The 19240-nt window shown below is 43.3% G+C and overlaps 1 protein-coding gene across 5 annotated transcripts in view; it reads right to left on the bottom strand.

Moving 5' to 3' along the window:
• Positions 1-1968: 1968 nt before the first annotated feature.
• The window catches only part of LOC137436035 (uncharacterized), a 90221-nt gene continuing 72949 nt past the window's right edge, over positions 1969-19240 (bottom strand). For 2 of the 5 annotated variants that reach the window (XM_078785784.1, XM_078785770.1), the window contains exons 8-12: positions 16710-16820; positions 10281-10370; positions 10059-10178; positions 5768-5857; positions 1969-2276 (exon numbers count right to left, since the gene is read on the bottom strand). In XM_078785784.1, the coding sequence (XP_078641910.1) occupies positions 2116-2276; positions 5768-5857; positions 10059-10178; positions 10281-10370; positions 16710-16820 (572 nt within the window). In that variant the 3' untranslated portion in view covers positions 1969-2115. The remainder of the gene's footprint in view (positions 2277-5767; positions 5858-10058; positions 10179-10280; positions 10371-16709; positions 16821-19240) is intronic. The other 3 variants (XM_078785775.1, XM_078785772.1, XM_078785783.1) reach the window with 3 other exon arrangements.

The raw sequence follows: 19240 nt of genomic DNA, 5'->3' as shown, positions 1-19240 counted from the left end.
GAAAATGAGCCATATTCGGTACAAGCGAAGATGTGCCACATTTGGTACAAGCGAAGATGTGCCACATTTGGTACAAGCAATGATGTGCCACATTTGGTACAAGCAAAGATGAGCCACATTTGGTACAAGCAAAGATGAGCCATATTTGGTACAAGCAAAGATGAGCCATATTTGGTACAAGCGAAGATGTGCCACATTTGGTACAAGCAAAGATGTGCCACATTTGGTACAAGCAAAGATGTGCCACATTTGGTACAAGCAAAGATGTGCCACATTTGGTACAAGCAAAGATGTGCCACATTTGGTACAAGCAAAGATGAGCCATATTTGGTACAAGCAAAGATGTTCCACATTTGGTACAAGCGAAGATGTGCCACAATTGGTACAAGCGAAGATGTGCCACATTTGGTACAAGCGAAATGCTCAAAGCAGAATCATTGTGTATTTGGACAGGTGAAATTAATAGCTTGGGTTTCATAAATAGTCCAATGTTAATTTTGTGTCGTTTTGGTATTCCTTTTAATTTAATGTTATCACTTATCAATATTGAAATTACATTATCTCATAATGGAAAGACTATATTTAGACCAATTCCAAATTGAAAAATCTAATGCAAAAAAAACAGATGATGACGTCCACTCCCGCATCTGCTGATGCATATGGCTGCCGAAGCAGTTTCTTGGCTCTTGGGCACAATCCTGTTCGGGGTGTTACTCCTACGGCTCATTCATCCCAGTAAGTTGGTACTCATTTCACCGACCTCGGACGACAGGCTGAATCAACCCCACCTGGTGTTAATTAAACGACCGACAGGGATTCAAACTCAGGACCCAAGAATCCCAAGCCAGAACCCTAACCGTTAAGCCAACACCAGGCTCAATTTCATTAAAACCAATAGTTAAGACAAACTCTCTCAAATGAAGCTTCATCAGCCAAACATCACTTCCACATACCTATTTTGTTTATAGATTAATTTTGATAAGGAAAATGGGACAAAAAAAATCAGATCTGGGATGCTGAATAGAGTATTCCCCACTCAGCCAAGAAAGGCATAATTCCACCTGTATCCATTCAGCTTCCCTTCTAATGCAGCACCTTCTGCATTGTAACACACAAAAATGTGAAAAGGTCAAGGGGTGTGAATACTTTCTGAAGGCACTGTATGTGTGCATGGAGCAACTTTTTATTCTCCTACCACACCGTTGTGTTCTTGCCACACTGTATATGTTTGGAAACCTCTGTTGCTTTTTCTCAAAGCAGATTTGTTTGCAAACTGTGTCGTAAACTCTCCATCTAAAATTGGCAGAATGTTAGATAAATACTTTAAAAGATTTTTCAGGGAGGGTGCCAAGCTTAAATAACCCCATTACAGCCACCATCTTGGATTTTAAAATGCCCATGCTTGTGTGTCTGTCTGGTTGTTAATTTGCTATGCCCTGGTGTACGTCACAGAACGTTGGACATGGTACTTTGCCTCTTATGTTACAAGATCTCCAGCACCAAGATTCGCAAATAAACAGAGTACCTTGCAACTATGGAGCGCACCTGCATCCATGTGAAAGGGACGAATGTCGTGGAGTCTCATGTGTCAGTCTCATGACAGAAAAAAAAAACATTTTGTTTTTCAGGCTTGTTTACTGGAGGATGGGTCACTCCCAAAGGTACACAGGTATTTCTTACATCCCTCCAAGCTGACAGCACCCTCTGTATAATGTGGATTCATTGCAGTTCAACCTCTCCAGTTCATATACTCCAACACTCCTTTAATGAGTTTCTCCAATACCATCCCCTTCATCTAAAATCAGGCTGTATTGAAAGGAAAAACACAACAGATGACAAAAGCTAATATGGTTCCCAGCTAAAATCTGGATATCGCCACCTCGTTCGACGTCCTATATGGCTTAGAAGTGAAAACGTTCGGTATACTGGTTGACATTTTGGAGAAAGGACTGGGCATCAACTAAAATACAAATTCACCTGATAACATTTATTGACAGGTTTGCATTTTACTTACAGAACAAACAAACAAAAAAAAGGCACTTGTAGCAATATCGCAAATTTAACAACTTTGCTTTCAATACCATAGTTTATGAACTGCAGACTGTATCCATTGCATTAGTCGATACCTTCATTTCCTAGCTGGTTGCTTGGCAATAAGCTGGAATGATCCACTTGTAAGTCAGAGTTTGTAAGGACAGCAAGGCTGTCCATGATGCTATGTGGCAGACCAGCATCTTCATCAATGACATGGAGTGCAGATACGATGTTTGGCATGCCTAGACCACCCACAAGGATATTCATTGGATTACAAGGGATAAGGTTATCTCAACTACACTCGTACCAACACAATGCCTTAATTAACGTGAAACAATCCTGAAGTTTCTAAAATCCAACTTTTTTGCATTAATATTCACCTCGAAAAACAGGGTTATTAAATTATATAATACAACAACAACAATGGGCATTTTAAGGCCATTTTCCCTTTTATGGTCTTGATTTAATGAGTTTAAGCAGAACAGAATCCATCATCACTAGGGTGGTGCTCAAAATAAATTTTTTTAAATATTTACTGGGACATGGCTTTATGTTGTTCCTTTTGTTCCAAAATGAAAAGACACCAAATATGAAAGCAATCTGATTTTATGTAGGGGTGCCACATCAGCCTTCAAACTAATGGTGTCTACAAAACTTTTCTATATATGGATCGAAAGCAAAACCAGAAGTTTGTTTGATGAAAATCCACCCTCCACTCACTTTCTTTGTATTCTAGCAAACACAAGTTACAATAGCTGCACAAATAGCACTATATTGCTATGAAAACTCAAATTCAATGATAACAATCCAAATGTTCAGTTCATAAAATGAATAGACGCCATATCACATAATATTAAAAAACCCAAATATAATGAGAAATGTAACTCCTATTTCTGGGCCTGTTTCACCACTGTTGCCTTCTTGGCATCGGGGTACATCTTCCTGTGAGCAGCAACAACTTGGAGCAGAGCTTGCTTTTGCTCTTCATCCTTTGTAAGGAGCTTATTGTAGTCTTGTATCAATGCGACACCCCTTTCTGCCCTGTCGTTCACCACGACTAAGCCACTGGCGGCTTTCTTTGCTTCCTGAAAGCTGGTTTCTTGCTCCCATGAACCAGGATCCTTATCCATCCAATCAGTTGGGGTCCCTAGGATGCTGAAGAAATGCTTGGTGTGTTTTGTTATGAGGCCAGCGATTGACAGGGCGGTTCCTCGTTTGATAGCTGGTCTCTTTGGAGAGGGGTTTTCACCGTCATTTTTCAATGCTTCAATCATATTGATCTTGCTTTCTTTGTCAATTCTGGTGTCAAAGAATGCAAATGCCACTAGTACTGGGCTCATGTACCACGTGTGGCGGCCAAGTGCCTTCAAGGCTGCCTGAGCCATCTTCTGATTGATTTGTTCAAACCTTTCCAACTTCTTGAAGAGGTTAATGTCATTCAGGGGAGCCTCAATAGCTTGTGGAGCCCGAAACCAAGCCTGTACATACACAAGGCAGACAAAAATGTTGAAGGCTCGGAGTTCTCTCGCCTCTCGAAGTGTCAAGTGGAACTCTGACCGAAACATGAACACCTGTAGTGAATATAGTGCTTTTGCCATCCATCTGGCTCTGTGCATTGCTCCTGGAGCCATGATCCGGATTCCACGAGGTGGGATTCCTCCCATGTAGATGACAGTCAGTTCTAGGAGTTCACGATAATCATCTCGTGGCTGCTGATCTTTCAAACACACAAGAACGTTTTTGCTTCCAACACAGTGTCTACAGATCCCATTGAAGCCTTCCTCTCTGAGAATTGATCGTGAAGAAACTTCCTGTCCTCGGGGTTGGTGATTATGGCCTCCGAATCTGCATGCCTAAGATCAAACGTCTTCTCCAAGGAGGCCTTAAAGGATGCTTCCTTTTTCTCTTGGGTCGCACCACCCCGCTTTGCACCTTTTTGGAGGCTCCTCCATTTTTCATATAGCCTCTCCAAACGATGGATGCAGTGCTGCTTCGTCGTAGGTAGGTGAGCTTTTTCCCAGAACTTCACAACCTCTTCAATGGTGAGGGTTGCACTCTCCCGGGCAGTGCGATTCTCCTTCTTCAGGTGATGGAAAAACAGGACAAGAGATTGATGCACAGTCGGGAGCTTGGCACCTTTGATGGCATCTCCAGAAGTGGACCCAATGAGATACACATTATCCTGAGCCCGAGTTTTCAATGAAACACTGGTACTAGCACATGCCATATCTGCAAAATAAGCAAGAATGTGGGTAAAATCCTGTTAATTCTTACTCCACAGGGTCACTCTCTACAAAAGAGCCACAGTCAATAAGTTAGGCCTACATATTACACACTAAAAAAGCGTACCCCTGACCCCGGGAACCTGTACAAAACATGCATGAAAATTGCCCATATAGTGATCATAGGAAGTCTCAAAACTGTATGTATAATATATTGTATATATATAATGTATAATGTGTATTTATGTATATTTATTATTTAATGTATATTTACTATATATTTATTTTTAATATTATATTTAATGTATATATATAATTATGTATTTATTTTGTGTATATACAGCCCAAAAAATGGGAATTCCTATTTTTGCATGGGGGAAAATTCATCACTGATGTGGCACCCCTACATATTATTGGATTCCATTCAAATTTGGTGTGGTTTCCTTTGACACCAAAAGGAACAAAAATAGACCATGTCCCGGAGAAAATCTGCATTTTGATTTTTTGAAGCCCACCCTAATCATCACGGGTGACATGGTCTTTGGTCTTCCTCTTCTTTTGTATCATCAATTGGATTCCTTTCCATTCCCTGAACGTTGGTGCTCTCTCCGTAATGGATGAACTTTCTGACAGTGAAGTCAGGGCTGGGTCTCTGTCATGATCAGAGGCCTTTGGCACATACAAGGGTCTGGTACAGTGTTCTGCTTAAACTTTCTAAATCAAGACCATATCCCCATTCTTGGCTCACCAACTTCAGAGTTGGGACGACAGGCTGCATGCCAGTGGAATGCCGCACCACCATCCTGTGGGTTGTTTTATACCAAACCTGGTGCAGTTCGGGATGAATAAGGGATTTAATGCTTGTGGCACGCGAGGTTGCTATTAATTGTGGTTAAGTGTAACGAGCCCGCACAAACGAAGCGAGAAGCGGGGTTAAGCAATTGCTTCACTTCATCTATCTCTGCAACTACAAACATCAGTTTATGATCGAGGAGCAACTTAATTTAATCTTGTATTTTGAACATGAATCGGAAAACAAACCTGCTCACCAACTTCACATACAATCAGTACATGGACTTCAAAGGCACACATCCATGCCTCCCAATAGAAGGCAGCATTTTGAGCCTAGTTTGTTACTCATATCAGCAAATACATCAATCCGACAAATCAGGATGTGACCGTGTATGTGTACACGGCAAAAAAATTCATCACGTCTGAACATCATCACATGGAAAAAAAGCCATGATCTTTCCTGGGAAAACCACATTTCCAAGCTGGCCTCCAAAGCCAGTCGCCGACTGGGCATCCTCCGTCGAGCGAGGTCCTTCCTTGGCACACCTGAGCTCCTCACCTGATACAAGGCTTTAATCCGCAGCTTGATGGACTGTTCTCCACTCTAGGCTGGTGCTGCCTCACACCTAGCTCAGCTTCACGCTGTAGAAACCAAAGCTTACAGAATCATTGGAATCTCCCGTGATGAAGCTGATTGTGAGGGTCTTTCACTCACTCACCGCAGGCAGGTTGGTGGTCTTTCTGTCTTCTACGGACTCCTCTCCAGCCTCGCTCCCCCAGCTCTATCTGTGCTCTGTCCCCAAATATTCCTGCAGGACGCACAAGATCTGCCTGCAACCCTTTTATGGTGAAACTGCCAAAATCAAGATTCTCCATTCACCTTCACTTTTTCATTCCTCTTTTCTCCCGCCTCTGGAACAAACTCCCCTCACTCTCTTCTATCCCACTCCTCCCTCCAAGTCTTTAAAACAGCTGTTCACCACCATCTCTTATCTTCCCCCATCCAAAACCTTGATCTTTTCTACCCCCATTAATACACCCAAAATCCACCTCTTTCAATCTCCGACTTCATTCCTGAAATTCCTAATGGTGTTAATTTGTTTTATAGTGTACCCCCTCCTTTCCCCCACCCCGAGCTCTCTCCCTCCACAGATCTATCGACGTCCCGATTCTCTGCTGTTGTTGTGCTCGTATGCTTTCCTCTGTCTCTATCTTGTCTCCGTCTGCCTTTATTATATGTTTTATGAGTCTGTTTATATTGTTTTGGTTCAATGTGTTAGCTCTTACACGAGCCTCGATCCTGTATACAAAAAATATATATCTCTATTATATTAGCCGGAGGTGATTCTGTCTGTCTGTCTGTCCGGTGGTGTGGCTTACTCCGTTTAGAGAGCAGCTCCACCCATTCTGGGAGAGGCTTCAGAAACAGATATCTAACCCTAACAACTCGCATAGCTTTGAGGCCTGTTTAGTTAGGCCCGTGCTGTCTTGCTCTCTCTCACAGTTTTATTTCAACTCTAATTCGACATATCATTTCATTTTTCACAGTCGCTAACATAGTTTTAGACTCGGTGGAAAAAAGCGGGAATAAAATCTCATGAAAGGTTCCGTTTATCGAACGAAATGAATTCTCAAAGGCCTGTTATTTCAAGGCCATTGAGTCTCTCTCATGCCTTTATCTCCAATCTAACTCACCATCTGATTTCATTTTTATCGATGGTTTTAGACTCGGTGTCAGAAATAATTGAGAACATTCACGCACACATGGGAAAATGCCGAGATATATTTCTTAAAATCGCGCCACGATGTATCATACCACCTAAAATAACAGGAGGAGGAAATGTCGACATATATTTAAAATTCGCTTTTTCTTTACCGTTAAGATATATTACTTTTACGTTTGATGACAGTCGTCACAAAAATGGCAACAATGATGCCGACATATATTTCTTCGTTCTTATTTCATTCAACATTATTATCCAGAAGTAAAGGTTCACGTGTTCATTTCACAAGTGCATGGACGTGTAATTCACATATGTAAAATAAATACATTAACAGACGGGAAATTGCTGAAAGAAATTTCGCTCGGAGCAATTATACACCGCCCAAAGAAAACATTTCACCAATAAACCGAGTGAATTCAACAAGCGAATTTCATCGAATTTCACCGAGTTGCAGGAAATTACCAAGAGATATTTCTTCGTTTTTATTTTATTAGTTACTAGCAGAAGTACCCGGCATTGCCGGGTGGGGGAGGGGGAAAGGGCACGTACACTTTAAACATGCATATACATATCACTGGTGTTGGACTCCCTGGTGTTGGGCTAGCGGCTGGGGTGCCAGCTTAGGATCCAAGGATCCTGGGTTCGAATCCCGGTCGATCGCTGAATTAACGCCAGGGGGGTTGACTCAGCCTGTCATCCTTCCGAGGTCGGCAAATTGAGTACCAGTACACTGGTAATTCCCTGTTTATCGTAAAAAGGCGACAAACAGGGTTGGCGGCAGGAAGGGCATCCGGCTGTGAAACATTGCTTCAAAAAGGGGACCAAAAAACAACAACAACCACAGTCCCCGAAAAGGCCAACCCCCACTTTGCGGGGAAAAATGGCCTCTAAACGGTGGTTTTATACATGTGGGATGTATATATATGTGGGACATGTGGGATGTGTGTAGGTGTACGTGTGTGTGTGTGTGTGTGTGCGCGTGTGTACGTGTGTGTGTGTGTGTGTATATGTGTATATGTGTATATGTGTGTGTGTGTGTGTATGTGCATATATGTATGCATGTGTGTGTGTGTGTGTGTGTGTGTGTGTGTGTGTGTGTGTGTGTGTGTGTGTGTGTGTGTGTGTGTGTGTGTGAATAAAAGAGAGATAGAATTGTGAGGAACAGAAATGAAAAAACGAGATGTGTGTGTGTGTGTGTATCTGTGAAAAATCAGATGAAAGTTTCCGTTTGAAGAACGAAATGCATTTTCGAAGGCCTGTAAAATAAAGCCCATAATTATGAGTCACCCTCATAATTTTATCTCGAATTCACCATCTTATTTCATTTTTATCGATGGTTTTAGACTCGGTGTCAGCAATAATTGAAAAAATAAATGCACACTCGGGAAAATGCCGAGATATATAAAAAATCGCGGGACAATTTATCATACACCGCCCAACATGACAGACGGCAAAATGTCGACATGTATTAAAAATTTGCTTTTTATTTTCCGTTGACATATTACTTTTACGTTTGATGACAATGGTCACAAAAACGTCAACAATTATGCCGACATATATTTATTCGTTCTTATTTCATTCAACATTATTATCCGGAAGGGAAGGTTCACATGTTCATTCCACGTGTGCAAAAACAAACTCCATTTCACGTGTTCATGGACGTGTAATTCACATATGTAAAATAAATAAATTAACAGATGGGAAATTGCTGAGAGATATTTCGTTCGGAGCAATTATACACCGCCCAAAGGAAAATTTTCAACGAGAAACCGAGCGAATTCACCGAGCGAATGTCTTCGAATTGCACCGAGTTTCAGGAAATTACAGAGAGATATTTCTTCGTTTTTATTTTATTGATTATGTGCACATACACTTAATTTAAACATGTATATACATGTGGGACATGTGGGATGTGTTTGTGTGTGTGACCCACTCCCCCATGTATGTGCACGTGACCCACTCCCCCGTGTATGTGCACGTGACCCACTCCCCCGTGTATGTGCGCGTGACCCACTCCCCCGTGTATGTGCGCGTGACCCACTCCCCCGTGTGTGCGTGACCCACTCCCCCGTGTGTGCGTGACCCACTCCCCCGTGTGTGCGTGACCCACTCCCCCGTGTGTGCGTGACCCACTCCCCCGTGTGTGCGTGACCCACTCCCCCGTGTGTGCGTGACCCACTCCCCCGTGTGTGCGTGACCCACTCCCCCGTGTGTGCGTGACCCACTCCCCCGTGTGTGCGTGACCCACTCCCCCGTGTGTGCGTGACCCACTCCCCCGTGTGTGCGTGACCCACTCCCCCGTGTGTGCGTGACCCACTCCCCCGTGTGTGCGTGACCCACTCCCCCGTGTGTGCGTGATCCACTCCCCCGTGTGTGCGTGACCCACTCCCCCGTGCATGACCCACTCCTCCGTGATTGACCCACTCCCCCGTGATTGACCTACTCCCCCGTGATGTGTGCGTGATGTGGGAGGGAGAATATTTGAGCTCTTGAAGTCACATTTTATATGAGATGTTATTACACATTTCAAACTTTATTTCCCATGTGCACGCACAGTCGCACATGCATTCACATGTTATCAGAAGTAAATAAATTGTGTAGATGACATAATTTGTGGATCTGATAAATTGCCAGGAACCATTTTGTGTAACAGAATGTGCAGGTGCAGCATCTAACTCAATATAACTGCAGTATCTAAATAACATGATTTGTCTATGTGCTTGTGAGTCTTAAAACCTTACATGTTATATGTAGTCTTCCGTCTCTCATTATCATCCTTCTTTTTTAATTTTTCCTCCCTCCCTTAATCCCAGCTAACCCAACCATTTTTACTTCCAGGTTACTGTGCTTTCTCCCCTCCTCTATCTCCTATTTTCCTGTTTTCTCAAAGCCTTGCTTGTTGCATCCACCTGTTGCTTCACTAGCAGGACACTGCTTTTTTGCCCACTGGTGCTCTCACTCTCCCAGTCTTGATTTTGTATACAAAAAAAGAAAAGTAATTTCGCACCAAAAACAACAGTTATGCATTCATTAAAATGACAAGTTGTGCTCAACATGTCTGACGACGTGTATCATAAAGGCATACTGAGGACAGATCACGTGACCATGGCATGTTCTAATTGCCACTCAATATATTCCAACAAACTGAATGAAACCTTAACATGGCAATCATTGGTATTTTAATTGCTAATCAATGTCTCCCTGAATGTCAATGAATGAAACATGGTGACGTGACCAGATTCATACAAGGATGCAATGCAATTTAGCGAGCTGGCAAAATGTGTACCTGAGGCTCCAAAGCAATCCTCAATGCCGGACGATGGATGGCGTTTTCGTACATGGACATTTCGGCTGCCACTCTGCGAGAATGCTTTCCCACATACGTGGCAAAAAAAACGCTTTTGCCCTGTGCAGAGCAACAAAAACCAGAACCGATTTGTAGTACCAATACATAGGGAAAGATCCAGAATGGTGCTAGCAACAAAATATCAAATAAATGCAAAATTACCAGAGTGAACGACATGGTGTTTCTGGAGACTTGAGTACTCAGCAAATGACCTCCCACAGCCAGGTATTTTGCATTCATAAGGACGCTCACCTGCAGGAAAAGTAAAGGTATTGTTACATTCATTTGGAAGGGGAGAGGGGGGAATGACAATCATATGTTCATGGAGAATGTCAGATAATTTATTGTATTAATCTGTGTTTAGAGTCGAGTTGTCTGATGCACACCGTTTTATTGTGGTGGCATTGAGTTTAAAATTTAAAAGTAGAATGCTACATAGGGGTTGACGACCTTCTCGAAAGCGATCTCTGACACTCAACATGCGATTGGTGAAGTGGAGCAAGGCCTGTAAGTTGGGCTCCCACTGGTCATGCACAAGCATGATGCTGTTCTCATCCCACACCCTCCCCGGTGGACACTGTTATGAGGGGTTGGATTGGCTGTCATGGGCCACAGTGATCGGGCAGGTTATGGTGCCAAAGGAGGTGACACCATGGCAAGGATCATAAAACTAAAGAAGCTGGAAGGCTCGTTACCTCTGCCACCAAAGGTGTATGGAGGTTATGTTTTCACCCCTGTCTGTCTTGTCTGTGAACAAGACATATCAAAAAATTGTAGACGGATTCGGATGAAATTTGGCGAAGATGTAGTGTATGTGACAAGGACGAAATGATTAGATTTTGGTGAAGACCCGGATATGGATCTGAGGCGATCCGGCGAATAAAAATTTTAAAGTGATTCTTCACCATTGGGAGATGGGGCCAAAAACAATATATGGCAGGATATCTCAAAATGTTATGGATGGGTTTGGACGAAACTTGGTGGAGAGGTTGTGTGTGTGACAAGGACTAATCGATTCGATTTTGGTGCATGGATTCGGATATGAGAATTATTCAATTTTTAAGTGATTCATCACCATTGAGAGATCGGGCGAAAAGCAATATATAACACGATATTAAAAAAAGTTATGGACGACTTATGACTAAACTTTGTGGACGAATTGGTTTGGTGAGAAGAACAAACCAATTAGATTTTGGTTCAGGTCCGAATCCAGATCCAGCCTATCAGTGGGATACAAAACATAAACTGTTCAGTCTGGCGGAGGTATGTGCTCTACCGAGTGCCATTCTAGTTCTTGTTTGGTTGGTTCTCATTCTTTCTTGCCATTTTGTGCCTTCTGAGGATGTGGTGGAGACAATCCTGGCCTACCAGAACACCCTCGACTTCCTGCTCACACTCGGCTGCTTGCTGTGGCGAGGACGTCGGGCCACGGACCATCCCTGTGGGTTATTTAATACGAAACCTGGTGCAGTTTGGGATGAATGAAGGATTTAACTCGTGGCACCCTAGGGTGCTATTATTATATTTTGTGGTTAGTTAGCTAGTTAATTGTGGTTAAGTGTAACTGGCTCGCGAGAAGCTGGGTTAAGCAATTGCTTCACGTCATCTGTCTGTCTGTGGGTCCACAAACGTCAGTTTATTATCGAGGAACAACTTAATTTCAATTTAATCTTGGATTTTGAACATGAATCAGACAACAAACCTGTAGTTTCACAATACCGTTGGACCCCGCTATTCGCGGAAAATCTGCGAATGTATAGTTCCCATGTATACGTTCCTGGAAAAGCCGCGAATAGTGAAACCCGCGAATAGCGGGGCATTGTTGCAATGGAAAAAGGGGGGTTAGGTTCCCAAGTCATGAAAATCCACGAATAGAGGACCAAACCGCAAATGGCAAGGCAAAATCCGCAAATGGTGAGGCAAATCCAGAGAATGTCTGAAAATCCACAAATGTCGACGATAATCCTGCCAATGTATGCATTGTTTCAATGGAAAAGGGGAGTAGGTTATAGGTTCCTGGCAGATCCTGATTCAGAGGAAAAAATTTTAAGTTTAAAATGTTTTCGACTGCAAATGCACATGATTACAGTTTAACAAAAAATGCTTACAAAAAAATAATAAAATGACAACACCAGATACCATTTCCAATTTATTGACGGAATGCGCCTCCAGTTATTAAAAGTGCTTAACCAGCTTAACCATACCGTACCGTGAAAGTACAAGCCCACACAACTTTCAAATGATGATGATGATGGTGATGGTGATGGTCATGAATTAAAATCCCATGAATTCCTCAAACTTTGAGGGCGACCCAAATGATGGTGCACCAAAATTGTGCACTTAGGGAGAGGTAGGAGAAGGTGAGGACGCTGGTGAGAATGCTGGGTGAGAATGCTGAGAGGACGCTGACAGAATGCAGAGAGGAATGCGGAGAGGAACGCAGAGAGGAACGCAGAGAGGAACGCAGAGAGGAACGCAGAGAGGAACGCAGAGAGGAACGCAGAGAGGAACGCAGAGAGGGACGCAGAGAGGAACGCAGAGAGGGACGCAGAGAGGAACGCAGAGAGGAATGCAGAGAGAAACGCAGAGAGTTCTTGAGGTGGAGGTGGAGGTGGTGGTCTTGAGGTGGCGGGAGCAGGGCTGAAGAAATGGGTAATGGGAAGTTGCCTGATACATTGCACAACATTTTGATGCAGCTCTTTGTACAGGAGCAGCACATCATCCAAGCCCCTCTTGACTTGAGGTACCCTTAAACGGCTGGGTCAGCGTCTTGCACCCTGTCCGGAAGCGCCCGCATGCCATGCAGCAACTCGCCCAGGAACTGGTCTGCGAAGTTAGACCTTGGCACCTCTTCCTCATTAGTGCCCGCCTCCTCCTCCTCAGAAACCTTTGGAATAGCGTCCAACTCGTCCTCAATGAGCGGGTTTTGGGAATGGTTCAGCATCGTGGTTTTCAGCATGAAGTCCCTCGTCTGCGTGTTGTCCTCGATCCATATTCTGAGAGTCTTCTTCATCCTTTCCATGAGGACATTCCGAATATGGGTGACCACCTTCGTACACGATACAGCACTCGTAGAAAGTTTCTCACGAATTGCTTTCTCCTTCTTCTGTATGTAGCGAACGGTGGATTCGTTGACGCCGTAATGCCTGCCAAGAGGTCGAGCACTCTCTCTCCTCTCTCTCCTCTCGAAAGCCGATCGAGCAGCTCCACTTTCTGGCTCAGGCACATCACTTTCTTCTGCCTCTTGGCAGTCGACTAGTCTTGCGATTGGGAGCCGTGATAGAACGACAAGCAGAGCGAGAGTCAAAAACACAGGTTCAAGCAACGGGACGAGAACAATGTTTGAGATCGAGGACATAGTCTGTATATGTAGGATTGCGAGCATTGTGGGTAGTTGCAGGAGGTTCTCTGCACATCGTTTGTGGAGGATGTTATCGGATGATGCCGTATTGAGCGTATCTGCTAATTTCAATAATAGATTTAATGAAACATTTGGATTCTATAACTCGCGGGGTTGACATGTTTTCGTCGCTGATGGAACATCCCCCGAAGCGTTTTCATTGTGTAACATCTCTGATGATGTTTTACAGTAAATTGCAAACTGTAATCGATTTAATGAAGCGTTTGCATTCTATAATTCGCGGAGTTGACTTGTTTATACATCTGGTGGGATATCCCACGAAGCTCGCAAACAGTGCGGCTAAAATTTGCGGCCGCGAAAGTCATGAAAACGCAAATCACACAGCAGTGAATGTATATGCAGTAGGGTGGTCCAAAAATGCAAAAAAATCACTTTTTTATCTGGATTTTGATGCTCTATTGGATTATTGTTAGAAATGGTCTAAATCATTCACCCAAAAAATATTTTGCATCTGAGTCATCTATAAACTCATACACACTCAACATATAAATTTGTCATTTTGGTCAATTTTAATGACTTACAAAGACTTTAGAAATATTTTTTTCCTAAATAATGTCATTGATGGTACATACCCCTGTGAAGTCCTCATGGTCGAAACATGAGTCAGACATGTATGAACATGTTTCAAGCATTGTCAAACATGTTTCGACCATGATGATTTCACACTCACAGGCGCAAGCGCATGCAAAAAGTCATGAACCACAAAATGGCTTAGTACAATAGTGCATGTACTTTTTCCACCTAGGTTGCTATTGGATTGTTCTCATTTAGCCAAATTTGGTGAAAAACGCCATATTTCAATTGAAGTGTGTATGAGTTTCTAGATGGAATTGAGCGAAAATATTTGGTGGGTGAATGTTTCAGACAATTTCTAACAATAATCCAGTAGAGCATCAAAATCGGAGAGATCGATGTTTTTTGGACCACCCTAATATGCAGGTCATGCTTGCGGCTAGTAGAAGAAGTTTTTGCATTCGTAGGTCAAGCTGATTAATGCATGGCTGGTGAAAGATGCAAGTACAGTATATGCAAGTCATGCTCGCGGCTCGTAAAATTTCTTTTTAAGTACGTTCGTCCAGCTGCTTTGTATGCATGACTGGTGAAAGCTGTGTTTTATAAATGTGTCAAGCTTGCGGGTCGTGAATTTTAAATTTGTTCTCGCCCCTGAAAAACCGTGAATTCGTGGAATACAGCCACGAATAGGTGAAGAAAAACCACAATTTCGTGGAACACGGCTGCAAATAAATTTTAAAAAACAAAGAAAAACGCGAAGTCGGCACATCAGGCACATCACTTTCTTCTGCCTCTTGGCAGTCGACTAGTCTTGCGATTGGGAGCCGTGATAGAACGACAAGCAGAGCGAGAGTCAAAAACACAGGTTCAAGCAACGGGACGAGAACAATGTTTGAGATCGAGGACATAGTCTGTATATGTAGGATTGCGAGCATTGTGGGTAGTTGCAGGAGGTCATGAACCTCCTGCATGAACCTCCTGCATGAACCTCCTGCATGGTCATGAACCTCACTCACCACATCCATACTTTTGTCTCCATACATTCCTTCCACTTGTTCATCTTTTCCTTCAGTCCATCCACACTTTCCCACGAATAGAGAAACAGGTCGCATTTTATCACCAGCGAATGTGGAATTCCGACTGTACTTTGGCTCGAAATTTGTCCCAATCGCACATGCGCAGAGGAGAGTGAGATAATTGTTTTAATCAGTCTTCCTGTTTGACAACAAACAACACAACATGCATTTTAAGGCCATTTTCCCTGCTAGAGCGGGGGTTAGCCTTGCGGCCCCCATGACAATCTTCTACATTTTGCCCTATTTTCTGCATCTCCCCTTGTTAACCCCCTTGCCCACATTTCTTCTTCCACCATCTTTAGCCAAGTCGTTCTCGGTCTTCCCTGTCCTCTACTTCCTTCTACATTCATTTCCATCGCTCTTTTCAACCAGTCACTTTCATCCTTCCTCAACACATGACTAAACCATCTCAACCTGTTTCTCTTCACAGCATCAATCACAGGCTCTATTCCCATCATCTTTCGCAATTCATCATTTGTCTTCCTCTCTCTCTCTCAATGATACTCCACACATCCACCGAACCATTCGCATTTCCACCCTTTCCAGCCTTCGTTGCTGCTCCACGTTCATTACCCATGTCTCGCTCCCATAAATCATAACATTTCTCACACATGCAGCATACACATTTCCCTTCAGCTTCAACGACACTGCCCTCCTAATCAGCACACCACTCAGTTCCCAAAACTTCTTCCATGCACATCTCACTCCAGCAACCGTTGCTGAGTCTGATCCACCTTCATTCAGCATGTCTCCGACGTAGCAAAATGTTTTCACACCTTCCAGCTTCACACAGTCTCCAAGATCCAACTCAACATTTCCTCCATCTGCAGCTCCCTCTGTGCACACCTTACATTCGAATGTAGCTGACACACTGGTTAATGACCCTCTCAGACCACTACATTTTTGATGAACCCACTCAGCGCACATTGTACATTGAATGGACCTCACCACATGCTTTACCACTTGCCATTACCTTCGTCTTTCCGATATTCACCTTCAGACCTTTTGTCTCCATACATTCCTTCCACTTGTTCATCTTTTCCTTCAGTCCATCCATACTTTCCGCAATCAACACCAGATCATCTGCATACAACAACTCCCACGGTAAACCCTCCTTTACATTCTGAGCCAGCACCTCCAGCACAGCTACAAATAGTAGTGGACTTAGTACCGACCCCTGATGCACTCCCACCTTCACCTCAAAAACTCACCACTGTTCCCGTCCTTCGTCCTCACAGCTGTGCGCGCTCTTTTGTACATTGCCATCACTACTCTGATCAACCATTCCTCCACTCCTAACTTCCTCAATGCCCATGTCACTACTTCACGTGGAACCCTATCGAATGCTTTCTCCAGATCAACAAACCCAAGAAACAACTTCTTTCTCTTCTCCGTGTACTTCTCCTGCAACTGCCTTACAATAAAAAGCGCGTCTGTCGTTCCTCTTCCTGGCATAAATCCAAACTGCATTTCGTCGATCTTCACTTTCTTCCTTATCCTCCTCTCCAACACCCTTTCCAATGCCTTCATTCCATGCTCCAATAACTTTATCGCTCGATACGAGTCACAGTCGAGGGTCACCTTTCCCCTTGTATAGAGGGACGATGGTACTCAGTTCCCAATCCACTGGAATGTGGCCTTCTTTCACCACCAGATTACAGATCTCTGTCATGATCCTGTCATGATCAGATCCTGTTTGACAGTCAAACAAAATTGAAAATCATTCCAAACATGGTCAATGCACAAACTTACTATTTTCAAGGAAGCCATAGAGGACACAAACAACAGGAATGAAGAACGAAAATGAAGTGTTCAATAAGGCAGTGTAAAAGACGCTGCACCAATGGCGTTAAACTTCCAGGGGGAAAAAAATTCTACCATCTTTATAAATATATTTTATTGTAATTGGATTATAAACTTGAACATGGCAGAACACAAATCAGCTTTTTAGTACTTAAAAAAAAAACCTGTTTAGCAGTACTTGGACAAAATATTACGGCATTTTACATCATCTCGACCAATTAAATTTGCGGCTTGCAGACCCCGACCATGTTCTTTTTCCTCTCTTGTTTATTTTTTATTCGTCAAACAGGGAACCATGATTGTCATGGGGCCCGGAAGGCTACCCCCCGCTCTAGCGGGGAAAATGGCCTTAAAACGATCATTCATATTTTTTTTTCATTCGTCAAAGTCCATTTTTAGCCACGTCGCAGACGCTGCTCATAGAGTGCCCTCTGCTGTTGTTGTTGTCGTTCTTATTTTTCTTCTTGTTCTTGTTGTTCTTGCAGAGAAGTCAAAACCTCAAAGCTCCACCCATTCTGGGAACCATAGCTCCACCCATTCTGGGAGAGCCTTCATATAAACAAATATCCACCATTTTATTAACTCGCATAGCTTTGAGGCCTCTTTTGTAGGCCCGTGGTGTCTTCCTCTCTCACACAGTTTTATTTCAAATCAAATTCGATATATCATTTCATTTTTCACAGTCGCTAACATAGTTTTAGACTTGGTTGAAAAAAAACGGGAAGAAAATCCGATGAAAGTTGCCCTTTATAGAACGAAATGAATTCTCAAAGGCCTGTAACTTCAAATCCATTGAGATATTTTTTTTTTAAATCGCGGCATGGTCAGTCATACACCGCCCAAAATAAGAGACGGGAAAATGCCGAGATATATATATTTTGTTTAAATCGCTGCATGGTCAGTCATACACCGCCCGAAATAACAGACGGGAAAATGCCGAGATATATTAAAAATTCGTCCATTTGATGACAATCATCACGATGAAATCTTTAATTTATACGTCGTCACAATAATGTGGAGAGAGGAGCATAGCTCCGTTCACGTGTCGCCACACACGGGAAATTGCCGAGATATATTTTTTTTAAATCGCGGCATGGTCAGTCATACACCGCCTGAAATAACAGACGGGAAAATGCCGAGATATATTAAAAATTCGTCGCCACACACGGGGAATTGCCGAGATATATTTTCACTTTGCACAAAAATAACATCAAGTAATCGAATCAATAGGAATGTCCTGTGCCTATAACATCGACGTTATAGGCACAGCTGCATCTAGGCATTGTGTAACATCGACGCGGCTTTTGTTTTAATTAAAACTTTTTGTACTTGTTCATTAGTGATCTCCGTATTGTTAGTCATGTGTCTACATCATTGCACATTTTGCCGCCATGAGACAATACCAGACTCCGTTCATTGGCAAATCACTGGGGGTCCAAATTAATTGTAAATTGTAACCTTAATAATGAGCATTTTCACCCTGAATGCAGAGTATTTGTTCCACTCAGAATACTCTAATTCTGATATTCTCTAAGCCACAGATTGTTAACTGCCGGTCCGTGGACCACTGCCCGTCTGCAGAAGGAAAGCTACCGGCCTGTGGAGTAAGCCAGAAAAAAAAATTATTTATATTGTTGCGGATCTCAACGTTGGCCCTTTTCCCCTTACAAAGGGGGGATTAATCCCCTTGTCTATGACTGACCGACGTGAGTCCTGAAGCTGCCCAGCTCCCTCCGGAGAGGCAGGTGAGCAACCTCGTTCGAGACCGTGCACAAGATGTTATTTGCCGAGCGGATGGCAGCCCGCGGCTCGAACCGTTAGCAGTACTACACCCGATCCTAAACGTTGGCCAAATCGTGCCACAGGTATTCAATGAGGGAAAAGACAAGGACGAACGGATGTGAGGAAACGAGAAGGTAAGGAAGAACAAATATAATTTATTACTACTATTATGTACAAGACCAAAAGAAACCAAGGAGGAGGAAAGAAACGAAAATAAAGACAGAAAGGAGTAAGAAGACACAGTGCAAATATTAACTTATTCAAGCTTACTTATACCCCAGACAACATAAAGGACGGACGACAATCAGACTTACACGGGGAATGATAGGAATAGCAGGAGGTTGATGGCTGGAAGGGGAGGAAGGTTCAGCTGGAGCAGGAGAATGGTCGGGCCGGGAGTGCGCAGCCACCGCCCCTCCTCAGGCGTGTTCGCACGGCGGCGTCGCTTTGTAGCCGCGGCCGAAACCGCTGTCGACGCTCAAAGCTGCGGTGGTCAAAACTGTGGTTGGTTCAGCTCCGGTTGGTTC

Source organism: Myxine glutinosa, chromosome 1 (assembly GCF_964187855.1).
Source record: "Myxine glutinosa chromosome 1, kmMyxGlut1.1, whole genome shotgun sequence".
Lineage (NCBI taxonomy): Eukaryota > Metazoa > Chordata > Myxini > Myxiniformes > Myxinidae > Myxine > Myxine glutinosa.
The sequence above is the reverse complement of the archived record's forward strand: the minus strand, read 5'-3'. Positions and strand labels throughout refer to the sequence as shown.